This window comes from Oncorhynchus gorbuscha, linkage group LG09, assembly GCF_021184085.1.
Source record: "Oncorhynchus gorbuscha isolate QuinsamMale2020 ecotype Even-year linkage group LG09, OgorEven_v1.0, whole genome shotgun sequence".
Classification (NCBI taxonomy): domain Eukaryota; kingdom Metazoa; phylum Chordata; class Actinopteri; order Salmoniformes; family Salmonidae; genus Oncorhynchus; species Oncorhynchus gorbuscha.
Window position 1 is genome coordinate 19,357,380 of NC_060181.1, and position 26,376 is coordinate 19,383,755.

At 43.0% G+C, this 26,376-nt stretch overlaps 1 protein-coding gene across 3 annotated transcripts; it reads right to left on the reverse strand.

Annotated features, from left to right (window-relative positions):
• Positions 1-279: 279 nt before the first annotated feature.
• On the reverse strand, positions 280-25,615 carry LOC124043250 (collagen alpha-2(I) chain). 3 transcript variants are annotated; one of them, XM_046361625.1, is made up of 50 exons: positions 25,420-25,615; positions 23,632-23,633; positions 22,591-22,602; positions 22,174-22,209; positions 21,545-21,628; positions 20,602-20,658; positions 19,686-19,730; positions 19,407-19,460; positions 19,174-19,227; positions 18,932-18,985; positions 18,742-18,795; positions 18,049-18,102; positions 17,572-17,616; positions 17,113-17,211; positions 16,777-16,830; positions 16,292-16,390; positions 16,054-16,098; positions 15,590-15,688; positions 15,407-15,460; positions 15,191-15,298; positions 15,012-15,065; positions 14,787-14,885; positions 14,591-14,644; positions 14,267-14,365; positions 13,928-13,981; positions 11,863-11,916; positions 11,650-11,757; positions 11,341-11,385; positions 10,991-11,089; positions 10,604-10,711; positions 10,264-10,317; positions 10,098-10,151; positions 9,165-9,218; positions 7,996-8,049; positions 7,545-7,652; positions 7,146-7,199; positions 6,992-7,045; positions 6,358-6,519; positions 5,928-6,035; positions 5,534-5,641; positions 5,345-5,398; positions 4,877-4,984; positions 4,443-4,496; positions 3,614-3,721; positions 3,273-3,326; positions 3,072-3,179; positions 2,681-2,927; positions 2,136-2,320; positions 1,597-1,839; positions 280-1,337 (listed from the first exon to the last, which is right to left on the reverse strand). In XM_046361625.1, the coding sequence occupies exons 1-50, from the start codon at positions 25,487-25,489 to the stop codon at positions 1,191-1,193; spliced, it is 4,071 nt and encodes a 1,356-aa protein (XP_046217581.1). In that variant the 5' UTR covers positions 25,490-25,615; the 3' UTR covers positions 280-1,190. The 3 variants fall into 3 exon arrangements, with proteins under 3 accessions (XP_046217581.1, XP_046217582.1, XP_046217583.1); XM_046361626.1 differs by lacking the exon at positions 22,591-22,602; XM_046361627.1 differs by lacking the exon at positions 7,146-7,199.
• Between the last annotated feature and the right edge of the window lie 761 nt (positions 25,616-26,376).

The following is a 26,376-nucleotide window of genomic DNA, read 5'->3' on the forward strand; positions in this document are numbered from 1 at the left end:
ATTTGTAAACAGACAACTGTTTTCATGTACTTGTTGGGCTATTTGATTCTTAATCTATTGAAAAAAGGTGTTTGGTTTACTGATAGGAAATACATAATGATGATTAAAGAAGCTACTTGCATACTGGCAGGGTCTTTGTATTCTCCTCTTGGTCGCGAAGATGATGTGGAAGGAAGAGTTAAGTTCTATATATCACCAAAAACACAAAACAATCTTTCAACTCCAACCTCATTTAATAATATCATCATCGTAAAACATGAAAGCACTTTAGTCATTGAATGGTGTCGTTTTGGAACATTGGACATGCTTTATTTCAGAACTTTCACACTTTATTTAAACATCTCACATATACAAAATAGGTACAATAAACTTTGTGGTTTTGAGAGAGAGAGGCCGCCTAAAATCCATTAAAAATGGATAAAATAATGTGCTGTCAGCATGAACACTGCATTGATAGGGGGAATTGAAGGAGTAAAATGTCTGAACAAAAAAGAAAAGAAAACTTCCGAGACAAAAAAAAAATATTTAAAAAACCAGAAACAAAGTCAAAACCAGACAAACAGACCAGATTTAGGAAAATTCCACCTGCTTAAAATGGAGTTTATCAGTGGGACCTGTGCAAGACTCATCAAAGTCAATACAAAGTAACACAGTGAGAATGAGTGGTTTCCTGCTTTTCCACAGCTGCATGTTTAGCACCATAGATCTCTGCTTCAAGTAATTCAGCACCTTTGATACAGGACAGAGCTTGAAGCCGTAGAGTTCGTAACATCTACGTTGTGGATCAGACAGCTTCTCAATAGAATTTTCTAAAACACAGGCATGAGGTAGCTTCAACCTTTTTTTTTTATAAAAAAAAAAATTGTGGTTTTAAACCTCCTCTTTGGAAGATATACAAAGACCACAAAGTGATGCATACTTTCAGCGTTTTTATTACACTTATTAGATTTTTTACAAAATGTTGACATGTTCCACAACATGGTGTTTTCCCGCGTCTCTTTGGGCTGCTGTATTAATTTGCATTGCACAACGCTCCGTTCAGTCCATTGGTTCTCTCCGATAGAGCCCAGCTTAAGCAAGTGGATGCGCAGAGGAAATGAGCATTCAGTATAAAAAAAAAACACACAAAGAAGGGCAGAGATTCTTTTTTTCTTTCTTTCTCCCTATTTTTTAATTTATCATGAGTCTATTTATTTGAAACAGACTGGGCCAATGTCCAAACCAAACTCTTGATCAGCTTCACCAATGTCCAAAGGTGCAATGTCGAGGATGGGCAGGCGAGATGGTTTATTTGTTCTGTATTCAATGACTGTCTTGCTCCATTGGCCAGTGTGTCTCTGCAGAGGTAGGACAAAAAGAGAAACCATGTATCAGAATAGTGCACTCAGTATATCATATCTTGATATCAGTAGAAACCTATGATACTTTAAATAAAGAGTCAGGTTCCTAACTCTTTCACTAACCAGGAAGTTACAGAAAAATACCCTGAGTTCACCCTTCTACCATGCACTGTATCTACTTGTGGGAGTGAACACAGAGAGAGAATGAACAAAGCTATTGTTCCAGACATTGCAGTGTAAAAGAAAGGGGACTTACAGTGCAGCCATCCTCCAGAACGTTGAAAGTGAAGCGACTGTTGCCCTCGGCCCTCAGCTCCACGTCGTTGGAACCCTGCAGGAGCACAGCCTTCTTCAGGTTGCCGTTCTCTCCGTCCATGTACGCCACGCTGTTCTTGCAGTGGTATGTGATGTTCTGTGTAGCCTGGTTGGCCAGGAGACGCATGAAGGCCAGTTGTGTGGCCATGCTCTGAGGGCTCAGGGTCTCGTCGTTGTAAGCAAACTGAGAAACAACATAGGAGGAGTTAAGACAGGATCACTGTCAAGGTGCAGTATCAAGCATTTAGAGAAAAACCTGGGTGAAGAATCAGAGATCTGATGATCTCTTTCAAATGAAACCAATGCAATCAGGTTTATGGTGCTGGAGATGAATGTAAGCCAATAACATGGGTCTATACAATACTACTAAAATATGCCTAGAATCAAACTGGTGTACCAATCAAATCAATGTATCTTCCTCTCAGATGTTCAAACTGTCTGCTCTTGTCATTAGAATCAGTGCAGGTTCAGTCCGCTCACCTCAGTACCACCGTTAATGGTCTCGCCGAACCAGACGTGCTTCTTGTTCTCAGAGCTCCTGTACCAGTTCTTGCGGGCGATGCTCTCTGGGTGAGGGTGGATGCAGGTGTGTCCGGTGGAGAAGTCGCAGTAGGCCTTGATGGCGTCAGCGATGCAGCCCTGGTTGGGGTCGATCCAGTAGAAACCTGCAGGAGAGTACAAGAAAGAATGACATTGATTATCATTGATAATGCTATGATTTCTAGTAGTAATACTTCACTGGGGTTATGCTGTGTTTAGGTGTTGTTTGTGTTTTGAGTTTCAGGTTATTATTACTATTCAACATGATACTGTCTATTGTATGGGTTTGATCGCTCAAGGAGAGTATTGATAGTGACATGTAGGGTGATAGATAAAGATATGGAAAGTTAGTCTGTGTTGAGACGAGAACAAATTACAGATTTTAGTGGTTAAGAGTTTACAAAGAGAGTGTGAGGGTTCTGTGGCAACTCGGTGAGTCAAACTATCAATGAAGAGAAAGACCGATGTTTGTGCCACCAACTCACCGCTGCTCCATTCGGGGTGGCTGAGTCGGATGTCTCTGCAGGTACGGGCGGGGTTCTTCTTGGATCCCTCGGGGGTGAGCAGGTTCTCGATCTGGGAGTTCAGGGATTTGATGGTGGCGTCCACCTCGTAGTCCTTGGCCCTGAGAGAGGGCTGATCGGCTCTGTACTCATCGTATCCACCAGACTGGTCATATCCACCACCAGCGGGACCTGCGGGTCCGGGAAGACCAGGAGAGCCGGGTGGACCCTGTGGGCGAGAGAAGAGAGTTGCTATGTTAACAACTAGTGTCTGCCTTCACACCTTAAACAATCATTCCCCTTTGTCACCAATTCTGTGGCATTTGGCTGACTGACTGACTGAGGCAGTTATGTGAGCACTAGATATACTCACAGCAGGTCCAAGATGTCCAGGGGAACCACGGTGTCCAACAGGTCCGATAGCACCATGACCTCCAGCTCTACCATCCTTACCAGGGGGACCATGGGGTCCGGCGGGGCCCTAGAGACAATGAGAGGTGTCAAATACATGTATCTGTCTAGTTGGAAGATACAATGGAGGAAGCATTTGATGTGGATAGTAATAGTTACTTACTCTGGGTCCAGCAGGTCCAGTGATACCAGCAGAGCCAGTCTCACCAGATGGTCCCTGTAGGGGAGAGATATGATTAGACAGGAGAGCTCAGGGGTAGCTAAAGTTGGTCCCTGTAGGGGAGAGATACGGTTAGCTCAGGAGTAGCTACAGCATAAGAACATTGTCGTACAGCAAATTATTCAGATATTTACGTGAAGTGGCTATAAGGCGTCTCTAAATGAAATGGTGAAGCCAATACAAACTTGGGCATATGGGATGGGATATTTAAGGATATGAGATTAGATCATATTGAATTGATCTTGATGGATGGAGAATGGATGGTCACAGCAGTCATGACTTACATTAGGTCCGGGCATTCCCTGGAGACCACCATGTCCACGCAGACCCTTCATTCCTCTGTCTCCCTTCTCTCCAGCGCCACCCTTCTCTCCACGGGGACCAGCAGGGCCCTACAACACAGAGACACAGAACCATAACACAGGTGTGTTATTTCACATTTAGTATAGGCACAACTAGGCTATGGCTACAGTATAGGCACAACTAGGCTATGGCTACAGTATAGGCACAACTAGGCTATGGCTACAGTATAGTCTTACAGTATAGGCACAACTAGGCTATGGCTACATTATAGGCACAACTAGGCTATGGCTACAGTATAGTCTACAGTATAGGTACAACTAGGCTATGGCTACAGTATAGTCTACAGTATAGGCACAACTAGGCTATGGCTACAGTATAGTCTACAGTATAGGCACAACTAGGCTATGGCTACAGTATAGTCTACAGTATAGGCACAACTAGGCTATGGCTACAGTATAGGCTACATTATAGGCACAACTAGGCTATGGCTACAGTATAGTCTACAGTATAGGCACAACTAGGCTATGGCTACAGTATAGTCTACAGTATAGGCACAACTAGGCTATGGCTACAGTATAGTCTACAGTATAGGCACAATGAGGCTATGGCTACAGTATAGTCTACAGTATAGGCACAACTAGGCTATGGCTACAGTATAGTCTACAGTATAGGCACAATGAGGCTATGGCTACAGTATAGTCTACAGTATAGGCACAACTAGGTTACGGTGATGCACTAAGATAGTTGAAATGATTAGTGGAGTTCTAATTCAGCAGTCCGAGTCAAGATGAGGTTGGACAGGGTACTCACGGGGGCACCACGGGCACCAGCAGCACCGACGGGACCGCCATTTCCAGTGGGGCCCTATAGAGGCAGAGAGGGAGAAGATATATCCACATCAGCATGCTAGCGCTAGAACCACAGGAACCATTCTTCTGTGTAGAGTAGAAGTGATGTTTCTGTTTCATGTGAATGCTTTTTTTCTATAATTATTGTAGTATTTATTTAACCCTAATTTTACCAGGTAAGTTGACTGAGAACACATTCTCATTTCCACTAATGACCTGGGGAATAGTTACAGAGGTTATATGGGTATGTGAAGAAGGAGCCTCTCATGGGAAATACTGTAACACCATGACATTACTAACATGGACTCCACCGTCCTCCTTCTAGAAACCAGGTAAAACGTGCCCTTCGTCAACCCTGTTCATGGGGTCCAATTTGGGTAGGGGGGGGGCACTTACAGACTCTCCACGGTTTCCAGGTCTGCCAGCGGAGCCAGCGGGTCCGTTGGGTCCAGGTTGACCAGAGCTTCCAAGGGCTCCAGGAGAACCAGGCTCACCACGGTCACCCTGCAAGGGGGCAAAGTTAAAGATTCAAAGTTGAAAGTTCAAGACATTATAGTTTTAACTGATATTCATATGAACTTAACATGTTCCTGAGATGAAGTTTGTCAAATGGAAGCCCAAGGGAACATTTCCACTCCACTACAAGATGGATTTAGTCCTGAATTCACCTCAGGTGAACAGTGCCTTCAGTACTGTGAGGTATAAATTACACTCCGGGGTGAAGTTTTCCCAAGGTAGCAATCTAGGATCAGTTTCCCCTCTACCAAACGTAACCTTAACCATTCGAGGGGAAAATGCTAAACGGACCCCAGATTAGCGTCTAGGGGAAACTTCACCCTACAGCATAACTGACAGAGAGTGTACCTTGAAGCCAGCAGCTCCGGGACGACCGGGAGGTCCATCGTTGCCAGAGTTACCCTGTGGGGTGACACAATAGCATGTTAATTGTGTTGCCATGGGAACTATGGGTGAACTAAAATGTAGGATTTGGGCCATGTATCTAGCATACAGGCTCAGAGTACTTGTTTAACACATCAAACAATCAAACCTTACCTCACGTCCAGCTTCTCCCTGAGTACCAGTCATACCGGGCATACCAATGTTACCAGAGGGACCACGGGGTCCAGAGGCACCAGCAGGTCCAAGTCTACCAGGCTCACCCTGAATGGCACAGAGTATCACAGGGTCAACACAGTACAAACACATACCATAGTAAGTAACTATGTACTGTATCCATAACTCAATGGATCGCAGCACAAACACATCTGGTTGTCTGGGCTCCACCTGTCTGGAATAGAACTGTAATTTGCCCCATTTGATCAAAATCATTCCCATAAAATATGACAAATTGCTATTTTTACAGAGCTCTCTTGTTTGTTCTGTGGCCAGATTTGTCTGCTAGGGCAGTTTGAATAATGTTTTGAAACAGAAGGTGTGATGTTCTCACCACAGCACCAGGACCGCCAGGAAGACCCTTGTCACCACGGGAACCAGGCAGACCAACGAAGCCAGAGGGTCCAAGCACACCTTGGGGTCCAGCGGTACCAGGAGCACCCTGAACAGGGACAGGAGATCAGGTGGTGAGAGTGGAGAAAAGCAGAGAACAGAGAAAGAAACACAATCACTTTCCCCCGTCATCGCCATTAGTGGTGAATGGGGGTGTTTTGTTATGCAGCCCAAACAATGTACAATGCTTTGAGACCTAATGAAAAGCTAGCCTGGTCCCAGAATGGTTCTGTGCTGTTTTGCCAACTCCTATGGTCCTATGACGAAACAGCACAAACAGATCTGGAACCAGGCTAGTGAAAGCCACAGCATAAATCCTTAATCGATGAGAAGCTTACTGAGAGGCCTCAATGGGAGTTATGATGACTTACGGGAGGACCGCTCTCTCCACTGGGTCCCTTGTCTCCAGCGATACCAGCGGGTCCAACAACTCCCTGCTCTCCCTGAGGTCCACCGGGGCCAGGATCACCACGGAGACCACGAGGGCCATCCTTGCCAGCGGGACCGGCGGAGCCAGGGGGCCCAGAAATACCCTGTGTGTAGGGAAGAGGACAGGTGGTTGTTGAGAATAAAAAGTGGGAGGAGTATCTATGTATGTTTGTTCAGAATCAGCCAGGATGTTATCACTGATAAGAGACTGACATGAGTGAAATATGAACACAAGGGGTTTGAATAACTACATGATGTCTAGACAACATGATATTGCTTCTAAGTACAGATGTAGGCTCTTAATTCTAGCCAATTTGCTATAGCAAGAAAATAAACCTGCAGCAATAGGAAATGTGGATTATTATGAATGCACATTTTTGTAGAGGTTGATCATTTCTTTGTAAGGGAATGTCAAAGTCTAAATTGACAAACTTAAGAAGCCTTTTTAAACCTCAAACACACCACACGTTTTAAATGTGTAAAAGTTATCTTGCAACAGGGTGATCAAATTAAGATCCTACATCTGTACAAAATGGCACCTCCGTGTGTGTGTGTTAACACTACTGCCGCACTTACAGCGGGACCGGGGCCTCCAACTCTACCGGCAGCACCAGGGAAACCGGTCAGACCCTGAAGAGAAAGACCACACACAAAGGTCAAAGGTTAGAAAGCAGCCAAGGTCACAGAGATATGGGGTGTCGTTGTGTGTGATATCAGTGACAGTACTTACAGAAGGTCCAGCATCACCACGACCACCAGGAGGACCAGCGGGTCCGCTAGCACCCTAGACAAGCACAGGAAGTCAGTTTGCATCATCTTCACAAGTAGAGGATATCATTCCCAGTGAGGATGTACATCTTGTAATAATAACATTTGCCACTTAGCAGAGGCTTTTATCCAAAGTGACTTAGTCATGCCTGCATACATTTTACATATTGGTGGCCCCTGGATCAAACCCACAACCCTGGCAGTGCAAGCACCATACTTTACCACCTAAGCCAAACAGGACCATGTACTGCATATAATTGTCTGTGTGAATGATTCAGTGGATTCCCATTGCAGTAGGTGGTAAGAATGGGCTGTGTGTCGCACACTGGAATTAAGAGGGCCAACTAAGTAAGTGACTTACAGAAGGTCCAGATTGGCCAGAAGGTCCAGCAGGGCCGGCGGGGCCGACATCTCCCTTTCCACCAGCGGGTCCCTTCTCTCCTCTAGGGCCAGACTGACCATCAGAACCCTGCATGGGATGCACAGATATGGGTCAGAACAGAGCCCACAGAACAAAGGCTGCAGAAACACAAGGTAGTGTGTGTATATGTGTGTAAAGGTGTGTGCACACAAGTTTGTGTATGTGTGTGTATGAGTCTGACACTGAGAGTTAGTTTGTGTATGTGTGTGTATTAGTCTGTCAGACAGTGAATTAGTGTGTGTGTTTGCGTGTGTGTTTCCATGCATCGGTCAGTGAAGGAGTGAGTTTGCGTGTATGTCTCCATGTTAAAGAACATCACTATATTTTGATGCATACATGTATGTGACGTGTTTGTGTGTGGTTTCAGGGTATCAACCGAATGAGTACTTACAGGGGGTCCGGCGAAGCCGGGAGGCCCAGCAGGTCCACCCTCTCCACGCTCTCCCTAAATCAGAGCAGGACAACAGAGGCAAACGGTCAGAGGAGCCCATCCATGTACAGTAGAGATCTACACATCCATCCAACCATCCAGACAGATGATCAAGCATCAACTAGACACTGATATAACATGACATTGTTGGATTCTATCTTGAAATATACTTATTTCTGTCACCATACTAGAATTTATTGATTACTTTACATCTATAAGAAATGTATATGTTGGGGTCAATGAAGGGTGACTAGGAACTCTGTGTACAGAAAGTTACTGTGTCAGACAAGGGGCAGTACAGAAAGTTACTGTGTCAGACAAGGGGCAGTACAGAAAGTTACTGTGTCAGACAAGGGGCAGTACAGAAAGTTACTGTGTCAGACAAGGGGCAGTACAGAAAGTTACTGTGTCAGACAAGGGGCAGTACAGAAAGTTTCTGTCTGTTCAAACATTTTATTGCTGAAAATTAATATTTCTACAGAAGGAGGTAAAGAGCAAAAGTCTAGTCTCAGTTCCTGATAAAGGCAGGCCAGTTCCTGTAGAACTAGGATGTGGAACTCAACTCGAGATAAGGTAAACAGTTGGAGAGAAGAAACCTCTGGGAGGGGGGCCACACACACACACACACACACACACACACACACACACACACACACACACACACACACACACACACACACACACACACACACACACACACACACACACACACACAGCTATGACAACAGCAGTAAGAGGAACAGGCTGAGTTCCTGCCTAGCAACAGAGACAGATTGTTTATCTTAGACATACTAGGAGGTGACTCCGCCTAGTCAGAAGGCATAAATATGCTTGTGTGACTTGTATGTTGTGTTTATTGCTGTAACACCCAGTGGGTTGAATGAACTTGGTATGAGATTTTTCTAGTCGTCTGTTTGAGTTTTTACTCTGTTTGTTTAGAACCTAACAACATGATAGTGTTGACTGATATAGCGTCTATATTGGGTAGATATTCTGAATATTAGATCATGTTAGTCCTTAATTCCTTTGATGAGGGATGATGAGCAGACGTGTTATAATATATTATAGATGTGTGATAATGTGTTATAGATGTGTTATAATGTGTTATATAAGTGTTTGTAGGTACTTACACTGGGTCCACGAAGACCAGCAGGTCCGGCAGGGCCGAAGGAGCCAGACTCACCCTGAAAGCAAAGATGAGAATGTGTGGGCTGAATCAATCCAGTCTGTATAACTTTGATCAGTCAACCCTAGACCTTCAAGTTCCACAGAATATCCAGTATTTAAGTGTATTGACTAATTGTTTCCAAAAATGGCAAAATAGTTGTTACTATGACTACCATCATCAACTGCCATATGCTGGTAGATGAGTTTGAAGTATGATCATGTATAATGGAGCAGGTGTCCAGGCAGTGTGCTTTCTGCCAGGTTCATGTCCAGCGAAAACGTTTTGAAACAGGGTGGTGATTGTCCAATTAGAAATGCTACTTTCTGTTTTCCGATGCAAAATGTTAAAAAAAACATGGTTGAGCGGTATGGTGTACCCTCCTGAACATGACCCTGGTTTCCATCCTTTGGAGATGACATCAGCTGTTGTGACCTCAGCAGTGTGCAACTGCAAACTGCCCAGCAGATGGCGAGGTTGAGATTCTAGCTTCACAAACTGTGGCAGGTGGTGTGCTCATAGTCCTTCTCTTTGGTTTGGAGTAGACAGGCATTTGTTGTCCAAATATTCAGAATGACCACACTCGACAATATGGTCCAGTCCATATCTTGATCACTTTTGGAGAGCCAAAGAGTGAAATGGCCATTGACATCATTGCTCCTCCTCTGAAGGTCAAGCCAAAGAGTCTTGAAATGGCCATGGGCATCATTGCACCTCTGAAGGTCAGTGAACATTAGGCCTACTCCATCTTGGATGTCTTGGAAATGCACAATCGTTGACAAATCTTCCCTAAGTGAGCCCCACAATATTTCTCATCATCTGAACCAACGTATTTCCTTCATCCTTAGATATCCTTTCATGTGTTGAAGTTAAAGGAGCCGATATTCAGGCTGTTTACCTTTTCACCATTAGCACCGGAAGGTCCAGGGGGTCCACTTGGTCCGGCGGCACCCTAGAAAGAAACACAAGGTAAAGTCAGACTAAAACCCAATAGAGACAGAATAACAATGAATTGGATGTTGTTTTCATTGTGAAAGTGACCACATTAGGAGAGAGGAACTTACACGGGCGCCGTCTCTTCCCATGTTACCCTCAAGTCCTCTGTGTCCGCCCTCACCCTAGATTGGAAAGGGGGAAAAGACATGTTACAGTCACTCCTTTAAAATAGCCATTATATACAGTTGTTTTTAGTCTAGGTCTATCAGATAAAATCAGTATTTCAAATTCTCCCAGTGTTTGTACTGTAGGACAACTTTATCAAGCACTGCATTTCACATCAGCATACCAGAAATTATAATTGACATCAATTATAGCTTTTATACAACTTTTCACATGATTTCTGTTTTTCTTGTGAAATGTAACTTTTTTATATGTTTGCAGGCGGCATATTCTGGGGGGACTTACCTTCTCACCCTTGGGTCCGGGAGTACCACCAGCTCCACGCTCACCGGGCATACCACCGGGTCCTTGGTGTCCGGCGGCACCAACAATGCCGACAGAACCAGGCTCTCCCTGAAACAGAGACATTGGTGAAGAATGGTTCCACCTATAAGCGATCCAACTCATGTAGCAAGCTCGTGAGTGGTTAGGAGCTTCATCTGACTACAGTGCTTAAAAGAACAGTGGTCTATTTCTCATACAGAATACACCAGTACTATCAGATCTATCGTACATATATTTTGTTTATACCGACTGTAGGGCCAGGAGGATTTCCAGACCATATGATCTGACCAGGTGAACAGGACAAACTCTGGGCCTTGTTTACTAAGCCCTTCATAGAGCTGTGCTCACCTTGCCACCATCGGGGCCAGGAGTTCCAGCAGGTCCACGAGCACCGATGGCTCCCTGAGATCCGGCAGAACCAGCAGGACCAGAGTTTCCACGCTCTCCCTAGGTACAGACATAGAGAGAGAGGGCAACAGTCAGCTCCAGGGCTCTGTCATGGGCACACCACAGTATGTACACATTACAAGTGTGTGGATGTGAATTGTAAAAATAGGGTCTAGTTAAGGCCTATATAGGGCCTTCGTCCTACTTAAGAGTACAGGTAAATGGGTGAACAGAAACATGTGTTTGGTTGACCAGCTGTTAGAAGATCATACTTAATGTTCTGTGAGAGGGATTCATGAGTGAGGATATACCTTGACACCAGCGGGTCCTGGGAGTCCCTGGTCTCCGGGCATACCCTGTTGAGAGATGAATGCTTTGTTAGTTAAAAATATTACAAAACAATGCTTTGTTAGGTCAAAATATTACATAGTGAGAATATTATTAAAATAAAATATACTGAAATAAACAGTAAGAGGTAACATTTCTATAAACAAAAACATATTTTGCTGTTAGTGATTGTGGAAATATATATATGCATTTGTGGATGTTGGTTTGTTATGGCTTTGTGGATGTACACTGGGTTTGTGTTACAGGTCAAGGTTTTAGGTTTGGTTACTCACTTGGTTGCCAGCTTTGCCTGCCTCACCGGCAGGTCCAGCAGGGCCGGGTAGACCCTGGAAACCTGGTGCACCAGAGGGCCCCTGCTCTCCCTTCTCACCAGCGTTACCCTGTAGAAGAGGATGGCATCAAGTTCAATCAAATACAGTTCACTGTAAGATAAGATTCTAATTATTACATGTGTGTATTTAAATGAAATAGTGCAGACTACTTACAACGACTCCAGCTGGGCCGGGAGCTCCATTGTTGCCATCAGCACCGGGGCCTCCCTAAGCAGAGACAGGGAGAGAGAGGTAGGTGAATGATCAATGATCCATGATAGTTTGGTCAGAGTTTATCCTGGAACTCATGATTTGAGGAAACACAACTCTATTGTAATGACTGACGATGAATCTAGAGTAAGTAATACATTTGTTTGGACTGTTTGGCTAGCGCCCTGTCAGTCCTACGAGGTCACAGATTTAGGATACTCAGCGTTACCAACCGCACATTTGTTTGGACTGTTTGGCTAGCGCCCTGTCAGTCCTACGAGGTCACAGATTTAGGATACTCAGCGTTACCAACCGCACATTTGAGAGATATCTACCATAATAGTAAATTAATTCCCTTTTACAGTAGAGAGTTGATAATGTAATGGATGTTGTCGGATGCGGGGGTATTTACTCTCAGACCAGTACAGAGTTGATAATGTAATGAATGTTGTCTGATGCGGGGGTATTTACTCTTAGACCAGTAGAGAGTTGATAATGTAATGAATGTTGTCGGATGCGGGGGTATTTACTCTCAGACCAGTACAGAGTTGATAATGTAATGAATGTTGTCGGATGCGGGGGTATTTACTCTCAGACCAGTAGAGAGTTGATAATGTAATGAATGTTGTCGGATGCGGGGGTATTTACTCTTAGACCAGTAGAGAGTTGATAATGTAATGTATGTTGTCGGATGCGGGGGTACTTACTCTCAGACCATTTGAGTTGATAATGTAATGAATGTTGTCTGATGCGGGGGTATTTACTCTCAGACCAGTAGAGAGTTGATAATGTAATGTATGTTGTCGGATGCGGGGGTACTTACTCTCAGACCATTTGAGTTGATAATGTAATGAATGTTGTCTGATGCGGGGGTATTTACTCTCAGACCAGTAGAGAGTTGATAATGTAATGTATGTTGTCGGATGCGGGGGTATTTACTCTCAGACCAGTACAGAGTTGATAATGTAATGAATGTTGTCGGATGCGGGGGTATTTACTCTTAGACCAGTAGAGAGTTGATAATGTAATGAATGTTGTCGGATGCGGGGGTACTTACTCTCAGACCATTTGAGTTGATAATGTAATGAACGGGGGTATTTACTCTCAGACCAGTAGATAATGTAATGTATGTTGTCGGATGCGGGGGTACTTACTCTCAGACCATTTGAGTTGATAATGTAATGAATGTTGTCTGATGCGGGGGTATTTACTCTCAGACCAGTAGAGAGTTGATAATGTAATGAATGTTGTCGGATGGGGTACTTACTCTCAGACCAGTAGAGTTGATAATGTAATGAATGTTGTCGGATGCGGGGGTATTTACTCTTAGACCAGTAGAGAGTTGATAATGTAATGAATGTTGTCGGATGCGGGGGTACTTACTCTCAGACCATTTGAGTTGATAATGTAATGAATGTTGTCTGATGCGGGGGTATTTACTCTCAGACCAGTAGAGAGTTGATAATGTAATGAATGTTGTCGGATGCGGGGGTATTTACTCTCAGACCAGTAGAGAGTTGATAATGTAATGAATGTTGTCGGATGCGGGGGTATTTACTCTCAGACCAGTAGAGAGTTGATAATGTTGATATTTACTCTCAGACCAGTAGAGAGTTGATAATGTAATGAATGTTGTCGGATGCGGGGGTATTTACTCTCAGACCAGTAGAGAGTTGATAATGTAATGAATGTTGTCGGATGCGGGGGTATTTACTCTTAGACCAGTAGAGAGTTGATAATGTAATGAATGTTGTCGGATGCGGGGGTATTTACTCTCAGACCAGTAGAGAGTTGATAATGTAATGAATGTTGTCGGATCAGACCAGTAGAGGTTGATAATGTGAATGTTTACTCTCAGACCAGTAGAGAGTTGATAATGTAATGAATGTTGTCGGATGCGGGGGTATTTACTCTTAGACCAGTAGAGAGTTGATAATGTAATGAATGTTGTCGGATGCGGGGGTATTTACTCTCAGACCAGTAGAGAGTTGATAATGTAATGTATGTTGTCGGATGCGGGGGTACTTACTCTCAGACCAGTTGCACCAGTAGGTCCCTTATCACCACCCTTGCCAGCCTCACCCTGGAGGGTGAAAGGGAAGAAGATAGCATGGAAATGTCAGATGAACATCATGTTGATGTACAGACCATCATCAAGATAAGTACAACTCTTTCTACTCCTAAAATCATTCTGTCCATATTTTATTTTATCCTTCAATATCACTTCTTTTTTACTCTTTAGATCATAATCTGTCCATAGCGAAGTGCAACAAGACCCTAGCTGTCTCTCTCATGGTCCAATCTCATGCTATCAAGTCATCCTCCAGCAGATCTCTACTTGCTGGTTCTACTTCCAGTTTCTACTTACTCCAGGTCCCTTGGGGCCGGGGAATCCGATGTTACCGGGCTGGCCTCTGGGTCCAGTTGGGCCAGGGGGACCAGTGCGGCCATCCAGACCAGCAGCACCCTGGAAGAGGAAACACACAAAACAACAGGGATCAGATATGACACACCACCACCAGGTGGGTGTTAACATTGGTGGTGGATGGGGTGGGTAACCGTACCACCAACACAATGTAAGTGTTTTAAACCAATCCATTACCATGGCACCAGTTTTATTGTATACTTTAAAAAAAATGATGTAGAGCATTTGAAAGGATCAATATTGGAGATGACATGTTTGATCACTTACAGATGGACCTTCTTTGCCTGGGGGTCCACCCTGTCCAGAGTTTCCAGGGAGGCCCTATAAACAGACAGAACTTGTTAGTCATTCAGCATCACAGCTAGAGAACACATGCTATATTTGGTTCAGAGATTAGACAATCAGAGAATCCATTACACATCTGATACAAATATTTTGATTGACGGGTGTGTGTAACACTTACTCTGGCTCCAGTCAGACCAGACTCGCCAGCACGACCGGCATCACCAGGGGCTCCACGGATACCACCAGGGCCGGTGGCTCCACGAGCTCCGGGCATACCCTGTCAGAGAGAGGAGGAGGAGCAACCCATGAGTACAAAACAGTCACTAAATTAAAAGGTAAAAGTCCGTTTTTTTCTGCTTTTGAACAATTGTCATCATGGTAAATCATATTTTTGGTAACTTACAATGGGACCACCTCTTCCCTCCAGACCAGGCAGACCACGAGTTCCAGCACCTCCCTACGACACACACAGAGAGAGACATTATTCAACCATAACCACTCATCTGCAACTTATATCAAACACACCACAAAATATTTACCTAGCCTGGGTCTGGTAAACTGAGTCTGGGATAATATACTCACTCTAGCTCCACGCAGACCAGCGGGCCCAGTGGCACCAGCCTCGCCAGTTGAGCCTCTCTTGCCCTCCTCACCAGCGGGACCAGCGGCACCCTGGACACCAGAGTGACCCTGAAGGAGAAAGCAGAGACATTAGAGACTGCCACAAACACACACCATGTACTGACATAATGCTAGAGCATACCTATACTGCTAAATAGCAGTAGTATGGATACTCACAGGCTCTCCCTTAGCACCAGAATCTCCCTTTTGTCCAGAGGGTCCAGGGTCACCCTGCATTCAAAGAAACACAGAAACATGATCAAATCACTCAATATTCATACCGATTGTGTGAATAAAGTAAATGTTCTGTGAATAAAGTTAAGTGTTGTTGCATTGGTTTTTAGGTCCAGCGGTACTCACACCAAGGCCTCTAGCTCCAGTGGATCCTTGGGGGCCCTGGGGGCCGGGACCTCCTCTTGGGCCAGGGAAACCAGGGGCTCCAGCAACACCGGGGAGACCCTAGAACACACACACACAGAATTGAAGAAATGACGAGTAAAGAGACAGCTGAAGGACCTACTGCATAAACATTACCCAACATCCAATGGTTTCACTATAACAGTTACCAATGGCTAATATCACATGTATGTAATGTGGGAACAACTGAAATAAGTTCTGTACATCATGAATTCCAAAGCTAAAGTGATTCATTGTTGATGTTATTTGAGTGATATTTGCTGTTGTGCTACATTCATAACTCATCTCTGTACAAGTTCAAGGATCAAGTGAGCAAGATTTTACATATTGACCCTTGTCTGGCCCTAAATTACCATTGAACTGTCAATCTAGTCTACCCACAATGCAACTCTGGCCAGAATACTTACAGCAGCTCCCTTGGCGCCGTTGATACCGTTGTTACCAGGGTTACCCTACAAGGAGAGGAGAAGGAAAGAGAGTGTTGCAGACAAGTGTGTGGAGGTGCCAAGACGACAAGAAACCATGATGCAAAATAATGACTCTACATACAGTACATCAGGAAAAGAGAACCAAGATAGAGCCTTCAATACGACATGTTTCACACTGTGAGAATGTTGTGGTTTATTGGTATCTGTGCATACTTACAACGGGACCGACGGGGCCAACAGCTCCATTGATACCGGGCTCTCCTCTGCCTCCCTGAGGTCCAGATGGGCCATTGGATCCAGCACCTCCAATCTCTCCCTGTAATAGAGTCACACCATCCAGTGAGCTGTTTTAGGATGCTATATAGATGTTGTATAGATGTTTTATGGTATATAAATCCTCATGGGAATGCTATGTTTGGAATCAGTAGTTTGGTCAATGTGATTGGCCCCTTTTCAGTAAACCAATCAGATTACCGGATAGTGATAACCAATTAGAGAGTTTTGGGTGTGGAGAAAGCTTCTTAGATGTGCCTTTACAGTTCCCAGAACTGTGAATCTGTGAATCTTCCTTGGTGTCCACACTAATAACGTACATGATATTCTACAGATGACATTTTACAGGTGATGTTCCAAGGATGATATACTAAGGATTGTGATAATGAAGAACTGCTCTGGAGATGACCATGATGACATCACACTTACCTTGGGGCCAGGGGCACCAGGGAAACCAGGGGGGCCAGCTGCTCCAAGAGGACCCTGTGAAACAGGAAATAGAGAGAGGACATAGTTAAATAGAGGTCAAGGGTTACAGTAAAGGGTGTTAGATGAAGCTACCCCTAGAAGCAGATGATTTAACTTCAGTTTTAGCATTTCCACCTGTAATGATTTAGGTTATGATTAGGGGAGGGATCAGATTTGGGCCTAAATGCACAGTGACTTCTATCTGGCATTATATTACACAACAGAGGGGTCACATGTATGTGATCCATTAGGTTAAGGGGTCAGAGGTTATTGGGTCAAAGGGGGAGCCGGACTCACAGCAGGGCCGGCGGGTCCAGTGCTTCCATCAGCACCGCGGGCACCAGCTGGTCCAGCAGGGCCGGCACGCCCTCTCTCACCATTCAGACCACGAGAACCCTGGGGGGAGGGTAAGAGAGAGAGAGAGAGAGAATGGTTGAGGACAAGTGCACTGGGATTTTGTCATGTGTCTGTATGTACTGAGAATGTGTTGTATATAATGTATTCCTGGTTGTACAATAGATGTCCTCATCTCCACTGTGTGTGTCCTTTGCAATCGGCTATGTGAATGTCTTTTGAATGTGACAAATGGTAAAGAATCATTGTGAGGTACATTCAGACTCTATGCAGGTGACATGTTTCATTAGTGATACATGTACATTTGCCTTGCCTGGCACCTGACAACATGCTGATGCTGACATTCCCCTCTAGGGAACAATACGAGGGAAAAGACAAGGGTGACGTCGTGTGTGAACTTACAGCTGGTCCGGGGGTTCCGTTAGCTCCATGGGCACCTGTCTCACCCTATGTGAGAAGCAGAAGAACACGTATTCAGATGACAGGCACTCATAGGAGGTAGAAAGTTACGATGAGTTTGAACTCTGGGACATATCTAGATTGGTAAGCATGAGTGTCCTAAAAAAATGTATTCTCTGAGATTTAGAAAAAATACGTAGTACTATGTATGTTAGTGGTTAAACAAGAACTGACCTTTGAGTAACTGCTATCAACATAGAGTGATCAAGACTAAACGTGTGCTACTGTATGTGAAACTCACTTTACTTTTAGGTGTTACGGGGCCTGTTTCCTGGACCCAGATTAATCCTATATGTGGAATAAAAAGCGTGCACAATGGATCTCTCCATTGAAAGTGTTTCCTAGTTCTGGACTAGGCCTAATCTGTGTCTGGGAAACTAGCCCACAAAGTGATGGAGGAAGGTGTGGCTGCAACGTTACCTTAGCACCAGCGGTACCAGACTCTCCCTTGCGTCCATCCAGACCATTGTAACCCTGGAGCACAACGAGAACAGGTTAGCATCCTGAGACAATACACAACTATTATAGTCTAAAATCAATTAAAACTGTAAAATATGTATATCAAATGATATTTTGTCCCCCATATCATTCAGAGCATATTGATTAACTGGTGAGGGAGTTTTTGGTTTGATCATTATCTAGAGATCTCTGCTTCTTGCATTCTATTTGATATGGGATGCATTTTCGCTCAGCTTCATGGGATACAACTCCTCCTAACTTCCCATAATCACCACAGTTTTACCTTCATATCACAAGCTATTCCCTTCATAGTGCACTTGACTGGGGCCACATAGGTTAGAAGTAGTGCTCTAAATAGGGAATAGGGTGTCATTTGAAATGAGGGATATGTGTGCAAGAGGAAGCAGGTGGAGATGTGGGATACATCTTTTCAGAACATGACGGGGTCACATTCAGTGAGGTGCAACATTACAGAACATCCAGATAGAAATGTATTACATAGAATAGACACACTTCTCTGTCATGTGGAATAGGGAATCACATCAGCTCTATATAAGTCACCTCTATATGTAACCTTCAGAGCATTGCACCCACCTGAAGGCGTTGGGAAGATATGAGTGGCAGGGCCTAGCATGTATTTATGTAAATACTCACTCTGTGTCCCTTCATTCCAGGAAGTCCAGGAGTTCCGGGGAATCCACGAGCACCCTACAGAAGGAGAGAAGCGATTAGATAAACTCTTTCTCTGCATATTTTAAGTGATAACACTTAGTGGGTTCATGCATATTTAGTGTCAAATGTATATTTAGTTAACAAATCTGTCAGCTCTGGACATTGCCCTTACCTGAGTTCCGGGGCCACCTCTGTCACCAGGCTTGCCAGGTCTGCCGTTGTTACCCTACAAGTGAACAGACAAGCTGCATTAGATGTGTATACTGTAGGTCCACTATCATGAAAGCATTTGTAGCATTTGGAGTCTGTAGATTTTCCACATTCACTTATCGCCCCAGTAGGCAAGTAGTGCCACAGTTAATTATTTCAAAAGTTAGACCAAAATAATGCAGATGATTTTAACTGTTTACTTACATCCTCACCAGGTTTGCCAGCGGATCCAGTGGGTCCACGAGCACCAATGGAGCCCTTGGATGAGAGAGAGGTCACAGGTCAGGGTTCAGAGTAAAGGTCACTTTCACATTCTAAGTTCTAGGTTCTAAGTTATAAATTGCCTTTCTGTGCAGTAGTGTCAATTAGTAAAAGGCTTGATGATTAGTTGACTAATGAAATTAGGTGTGCCAGTTTAGGTTAGAGTTTCATCTTACAGTCTGTCCGGGCTCTCCAGGCTCTCCAGCGTGTCCTGTGAATCCTTGGGGTCCCTGTTGATCGGAAGACACATCAGTGAGCCATTTTGTCCAAATGAGACAGAAATAAAACAATGATATCAGTTAGGTGTAAGGAGCAGAACCAGGAGTTATTCCATCCTGACCATGTGGTCTGACCAGGTCACTTAGTCAAGAAGACCTTCTGGCCTTTGTGTTGAGTTTATATGAGAGAAAGACAACATTGAGTCATTTGACATATTACATTAGTGAACTACTTACAGGGGATCCGGGAGGTCCGTTGGGTCCTCTAGATCCCATTAAACCCTGAGGAGAGAAAGACAAATCCGATTCAAATAAGATCAAACAAAAGCACCTACATCATTTCAATACTGTTCAATGAAAGTGCACATCCAATTTTGATATAAATATGTGTATGGGGGAATGCAATTGGAAATATGGCAACCCAAAAACGTTTGCATAAAATCGGGGAACGCATGCCTATAAAAATCGAGAAATGTATAAGGTCTTATCTGAAATGAAATGTATGAGATCTTATCTGAAATGAAATCTTAAAGGATTTGGGAGGAAGGGGAATACAATTCGAAGAGAATATAAGGGTAATTGGTTACCCAATTAGTATTCTATTGGTAAACACTTAGCTATCTATGTATCTATTGGTAAACACTTAGCTATGAGAGGGGTCACAGCAACAGATAAAGAAATAACTGCAGTGCACCTATCATGTCCAGAGTTTGGTGTAATATTCTGGCACCTGCTCCATGCAGGACGATGAAGAGGTTATGATCAGTGGCATAACAGTGCATGATCTACAATGATCTATTCCACAACGTTGTTTCTGGCTGAATTCCAATATAGACCCATAGGCACTGAGAAGATTGGGAATAGGTAGAAGCCTTACGGTTATAACTCTACCTTGCCCTCTCATAGGCCAGGTGGGATTTTCACAACATTACTTGCTTACATCCATCTTATCAGATCCACACAAGTGCCTAGGGACCAGGGGCTAGGCAAGGGCTAGTGCCAAGGGAATATGCCTATGGGCTAAATAGGGACAGTGCCAGGGGCTGGTGCCTTGTAGGTGGGGGCTACAGGATAGTGCCAAGGGGTTAGGGGTGAGGGTTTAATTTGGGGTTAATTCATGGTCACCCTCTCCCTCTTGTATTTGGGGCCTCACCATTGGTCCAGGTCCGGGGTCACTGCCCTTTCCTCCATCAAACTGAGCAGCAAAGTTCTGGCAAAAGAAAAAAGGGACACAAATCATTAGCACACAAATTAACAAGGAATAAAAGCCATGTCTGGGTAATTATGATAATATACATGTATTGTGACAAATAATCATTGCATAGTAGTCATAAATTCCATTGGTTAATCCCAGATGTTCGGTTGAGGGCCTTGAGACATGAGAGTAGTAGTCCTTAGTGTCAAGCATGATGAACCACAATGAACAATATTGACAAACTGTACCAGTACTGAACATTTATTTTTGGTCTAAAACGAAATAATCTCATAATATAAACTCACTGAACCTACAATCACCATGTTGTGTGTAATAACATGGTAGTAACTATGTAACAACAGCACTGGCAGCTATGTTTATGTTTTACTGTGCCACAGGGTCATTGTGGGGTCATAGGGTCATAGGCCACAGGGTCAAAGGTCAACAGGGTATGAGTTCATCAGGGCATGAGGTCATGGGAGTTCATCAGGGCATGAGGTCATGGGGTCAAGACTACCCAATTGAACCCATCCCTAGTGAGTAAGGCACACTTTGAACACTTCACATGGCTGATTTGAAAGAGGAACCAAGTGCCATGCCTGATAAACACACCAGAGCAGATGGGTGTTGTTGGGTGAAAAATGTCTGCCATCTTCTGAGGGAAAAATTACAGCCAGTGAAAAAAATGGATGACATTTTCTGAGTTACAGAACTGTCAGTAATTTTTTGAGTGAGAAAATGAGGGTAATCTTCAGTTACAGATCTGTCAGATATTTTCAGAGTAACAGAACTGTCAGTCGTTTAGAGAACAGTAGGGACATTTTTAGAGTAACAGAACTGTAAGTCATTTAGAGAAAAGTAGGGACATTTGTGGTAAAAATAATAATATAGGTGAACTTACTCCTCCAAGTCCAGGGGGACCAGGGGGGCCGGCAACGCCGGGGAGTCCAGCTTTACCATCTCTTCCATTAGGACCTTGGGGACCCTATCAGACAGAAAGAAATACTTACTATTAAAGAAAGTCTGAGCTAAAATACTTTATATTATATACATATTTCTGTTGTTGTTGATGACTTTCTATTTCAGTTTTGTTTTCTGTTTTGCATTCTGGTGTGATTGTACTGTCCTGCGACATACTGTAAGTGCTATACTCCTACACTATGGAGAAATGGGTAAACATATTACATAAGCAAAATTACACAATTTTATGATTTACATCATGTATAATTTATTTAAAATCATATCAAATAATATGTAATTGCTAATATGTTCATATTATAGCTGGGTAAAAATACATCCAATAATATTATTGTCAACATCGAGGATCTAGATCTCTGTGTCATGACAACAAGGGGTGTGGCCACACGGGGTAGCCCTCTCAGAAATGTGTATTTAAACAAGTGTAGTGACTTACAGACACATAACATACAATCTCTACACACCAATGGAAAATGACAATAATTATTGAACAAGGAAAATGTCAAAGCATTTTTAAAGTTCACACAAAACAGCTGGGTTTAATTTGCTTACCCTGTCACCTCGAGGCCCCTTAGCTCCTCTTGGGCCCTATGGTGGGAAAATATCTCAATCAGACAAACATACAAGACAGATGACTGAAATATATGTTTTAAAAGCTTATCAGTGCCTCTAGCAGAGCAGGTCATAGACCCTAATCTCAAATGAATGATGCATCAATGTTGATACATTTGAAGGTAGCATCACAATATGTGTCATAATGTGTACGTATGTGTACGTAATGTGTACATAAACTTGACCTTATGGTTTAAGGACAAGCATATCCACACATTAACTTTACTGTATGAGTCAACAGTGCATGCTGACTAGGCCTCAACATTTGATCTTTGACCTTTGAGCCTGAGCCACAAAGTTCAGATATGCCACACTTTTCTATACTAGTAAATGACACATAAGAACATGTTTGCTCACCTTGAGTCCCCCCTGGATAGAAAATAAGATAAATAAATATAAGATTTATTTATTCAGTCTTTTCCACCACATTTCTTATGTCATTCAACGTGTAGGCTATATCTACTATATATCAGCTTTTTTCATCCCTCTTATTTGCCAACAAAGCATATTAGTTGCCAGTGTCAAAACATTATTACATGCATACATGTATATTATAAAGCCACATGCTCGTGCAGATAACTACAACAAATATCAAACACATAACACCACATACAGATCTAATGTTATCTTATTCACAATTGCAGAGGGATGTTTAAAAGAGCACTATGGAGCTGGTTTAACTGGCTGAATGCCAAATCCAGATTGATGTTGGTTGACAGTAGGCTATGCAGGTGGATAGGCCAATCAGTCAATCAATCAACCCTAATCTATCATAATCAATTCACCTTTTAGATCCACTGCCCCTTTAAAACATCAGAATGCCAATATAACTGCTGAGATACAATATCCAGGTGAGCAATTTGTAGCAATCTCAACTATACTAGGCAATTCTGAACAGGCCAAACTTCCTTCATACTGTAAAAAAATCATAGTAGGAGTGCTGATCTAGGATCAGGTCCCCCCTGTCCACATAATGTTTTTTGTTATGATTTAAAAGGATAAACTGATCCCAAGATCCATATTCACTAGGTCTCAGAGAAGTGCTGGCCTGGAATGTATCTGCAATGTTTAGCTTTCAAACCTCTTCCTGATCCTATTAAAGGACATCTTGTGCCCAGTGGTCCCATGGGTAAAGCAGCACCAGCACGGGCGGTTTTAATTTTCACTGACACTAGCCCTGACCAATAGGACCCTCACCTATTCATTGGCAGAAAGTGAATAAAAAAGGGGGAAGTCTAAAATGAAACTGAAACAGTCTGCTATAGTTGAGATCGCTCAAATTGTCAACAGAGGGATCTTTTCACCGAATATCAGCTGGAATTTGGAACAGACAAGATGCAAAAGGTAAAATATCTTCTAAAAGCTGCTTGATAGATAATATCATGCACATGTACTAACCGCTGTGATGTTGCAATAATGAGGGAGAGGAGGATGAGGAGAGGAGGAAGAGGAGGAGAGGGGAAAAAGGGATACTCAGTTAGAACATGATAACTTTAGGAAAAACAAATGTCTGACATTTGAAGTACAATCGTTTTTGTTGTTGTAGCAGACTACATTTTTATCCACTTTCTATGTTCCAACCATTTGTTCAATTCAAGTTGCCCTCTTCTTTTCCTTCAGAGCAAATTACTGTTATGAATTCTGTGGTTGTATAATATACACAGAACTGGATCTAATCAATGAAATGCAAGGGAACTGATATTAGCCTATATCAAAATGTATGAATAAAGATTAATATTAGATGAATCTAAAATCCTATCTGACAAAATAAACAAAAAGTGAAAGTGATAGAAGCTGGCCACATACATGTGCTAATTCAGTTAGTCAACACATTTGGGTTTCAGGAGGCCTGAAGTTTTCTTTAGGGCCCATAGTACTGTAAGCATTGGCTCAATACACACACTGCTAATAAACTAGCTTCTACAGTTAAACAGCAGTTGTCTCTCAGGAATGTATCTAAAAACCATTAGAATCTTCTGCATTGTTCACAACATCCTACTGACTGTTCATTTCAGTGTGAATCGAACACTAGCTAACGAGAAAACAGTCAGGTGAACACAGGTCTGTACTGCCACATCCCATAAGGACAACATCTTGGCATTGTGGTGGAGAGACCAGAAAAAAGTATTGTGTTTTTAGGTGTGGATGCACAACTATAACTCAAGTGAGAAGTTTTTTTTTTTACAATACCTTAATTTTTAGGAGTTCAATTTGGTATAAATGACTAAGCCTCAGTGGTGTCCTCAATCTGATGTGGCATAACAACTGGTTATTTATTCTACATTTGGTCCTGCCCAGCTGATGATGGAGTGGCATTGCTCCTCCTCTTAAATACTACGGTGTCAGGCCCTCACCACTAGGAGGCACCTTTGGACACTAAAAATAAAATAATCATGGAAAATATTGTTTCAATTTATATTACTTGTAAATATAAATCAAATGTCATGTATTGCTTGAAACTAATACATTATATTCTTATAATACTGATAATAACTTTCTTTCAAACTAAATAGCCCTAGCCCTAACCCTAACTATGCAAAACCTTATTTTCCACAATGCCAAGAAAATGAGCCATACATTGCACTAAGTCACTTCAATAATATGTAGAAATAATTATGGGATCGAAAATCTATATTTTTGTAAAGATCTGTATGTATTTCTATAGAAAATAAATCGAAGAGGCTTGATGCCAATAAGGATCCTATTCAATATGACCACTAGGGGGCGGCCTTTCAATTCCCTATAATAAAAGTTAATTCCCTGGACTCCTGAAACAATATGTACAACGCCCCAAACTTTTAATACTAGGAGTTTACAGATAAATTCCATTTGTAGTCTAAATGTTGGTAGTTCCACTGTTCTAAAATCTATTCAAAAATCACTAAATTAACAACTTCCTTCAAGGCTGTTTTTTTCTCATCAGGGCGTTTCTCTCTCTCTCTCTGAGACTAATCAAATTGACAATTGTATCCACGGAAGAATAATGAAGAATCCACCGAAATGACCATGATCCGATCGGTTTTATACGGGATAGCCAGAGGGAAGCCATCAAAAGAACTTTTAGCTGTCCTCGGGTTGATTTCCAAGTAAGTTCCAAATAAAAACCCAAGCATAAGAGTCCTCCCGAACTCTTAAAACGGGACCAAAAATCCTCGGTAAAAGACAAAAAGCAGATATCAAACTTACATTGGCATGATGCTAGCAATGAAGTTACTGCAAGCAGCAACAGAATCCGGTTATCCACAAAGCTGAGCATGTCTAAGCAGACATGCAGACTCCTTGTGCTGCAGTGCCCTGTTTTAACTACTTCAAGCAGGCATACAGTTGTGGTGACTAGAATAACTCCAAGCTCGGAAACCTGCTGCCGTGATGCTAGAATAATAAAGACCAATCAGTCCTATTTATATGGCAGGAGGTTCCTTTGTCTGCGTGTCAAGAGTTAGCCCCTGGACCAATAGGAGAAGTGAATTCCTATGACTCCCATCCCATCCCAGCCCCAATAAGTCATGTGGTCCTTCATCTCCAGCCTTCCCTCAGAAACGTTGGCAATGCTTCGGCGATGATGACGAGTGCAACGGTTTAATTAGATCCATTCTTGAGGACGTGGACAATGTAGACGTTTTAAAAGGAGCAAGACCTGCATTTTTTCAGACTTTTTGTAAGATGGTTCATCTCCCTGGACGTGTAGTCGAGAGGGAAAGGGAAGTTCAGTCAGTGCGTCGCGGCTGAGTGAGGGCGCGTTGGGCATCCGACTGTCACCTTGTGCATTGCCCGGTTCGGGTCTGGTGCGTAATACGTCCAGTGGGGTGCGCGCAGGAATGCATGGGCATCGGGGCCTTGCATCTCTTTCAATAGGATTTAAAGAAGCAAATGCCATACAGGGAGAGGATGCAAGAGATGTTTATTTCTTTATAACTAATTTCATGTCGAATTGGTCTGTTTGTACTTCAAGGTGTACTTTACCGCGGATTTAGCTTATATTTGACTTATTATCCACAAAAGCCGTCTGTATTCACTTTATTTAATTAAATGATGTTTTGTTTATTATAATCACTATATACTGTTTGCACAATCATTTAACTGACTTCACACTCAGGCCTCTCCCTGCCTGACAACATTGTAAAGCTTCCCTAAATGGTCTAA

Bases quoted from the DNA above. Each gene is read 5' to 3' on its own strand.
- LOC124043250 (XM_046361625.1), bottom strand. From the start codon at position 25,489: ATGCTCAGCTTTGTGGATAACCGGATTCTGTTGCTGCTTGCAGTAACT. The intron at 13,982-14,266 runs GTAAGTAGAAAC...TTCACCCTCCAG, and splicing joins CCGGCCCCAAGGGACCTGGA to GGTGAGGCTGGCAAGGGTGG. The intron at 7,046-7,145 runs GTAAGTACTGTC...CTTTCTCTTCAG, and splicing joins GTGGTGATGCTGGACCTTCT to GGTCTGACCGGTTTCCCTGG.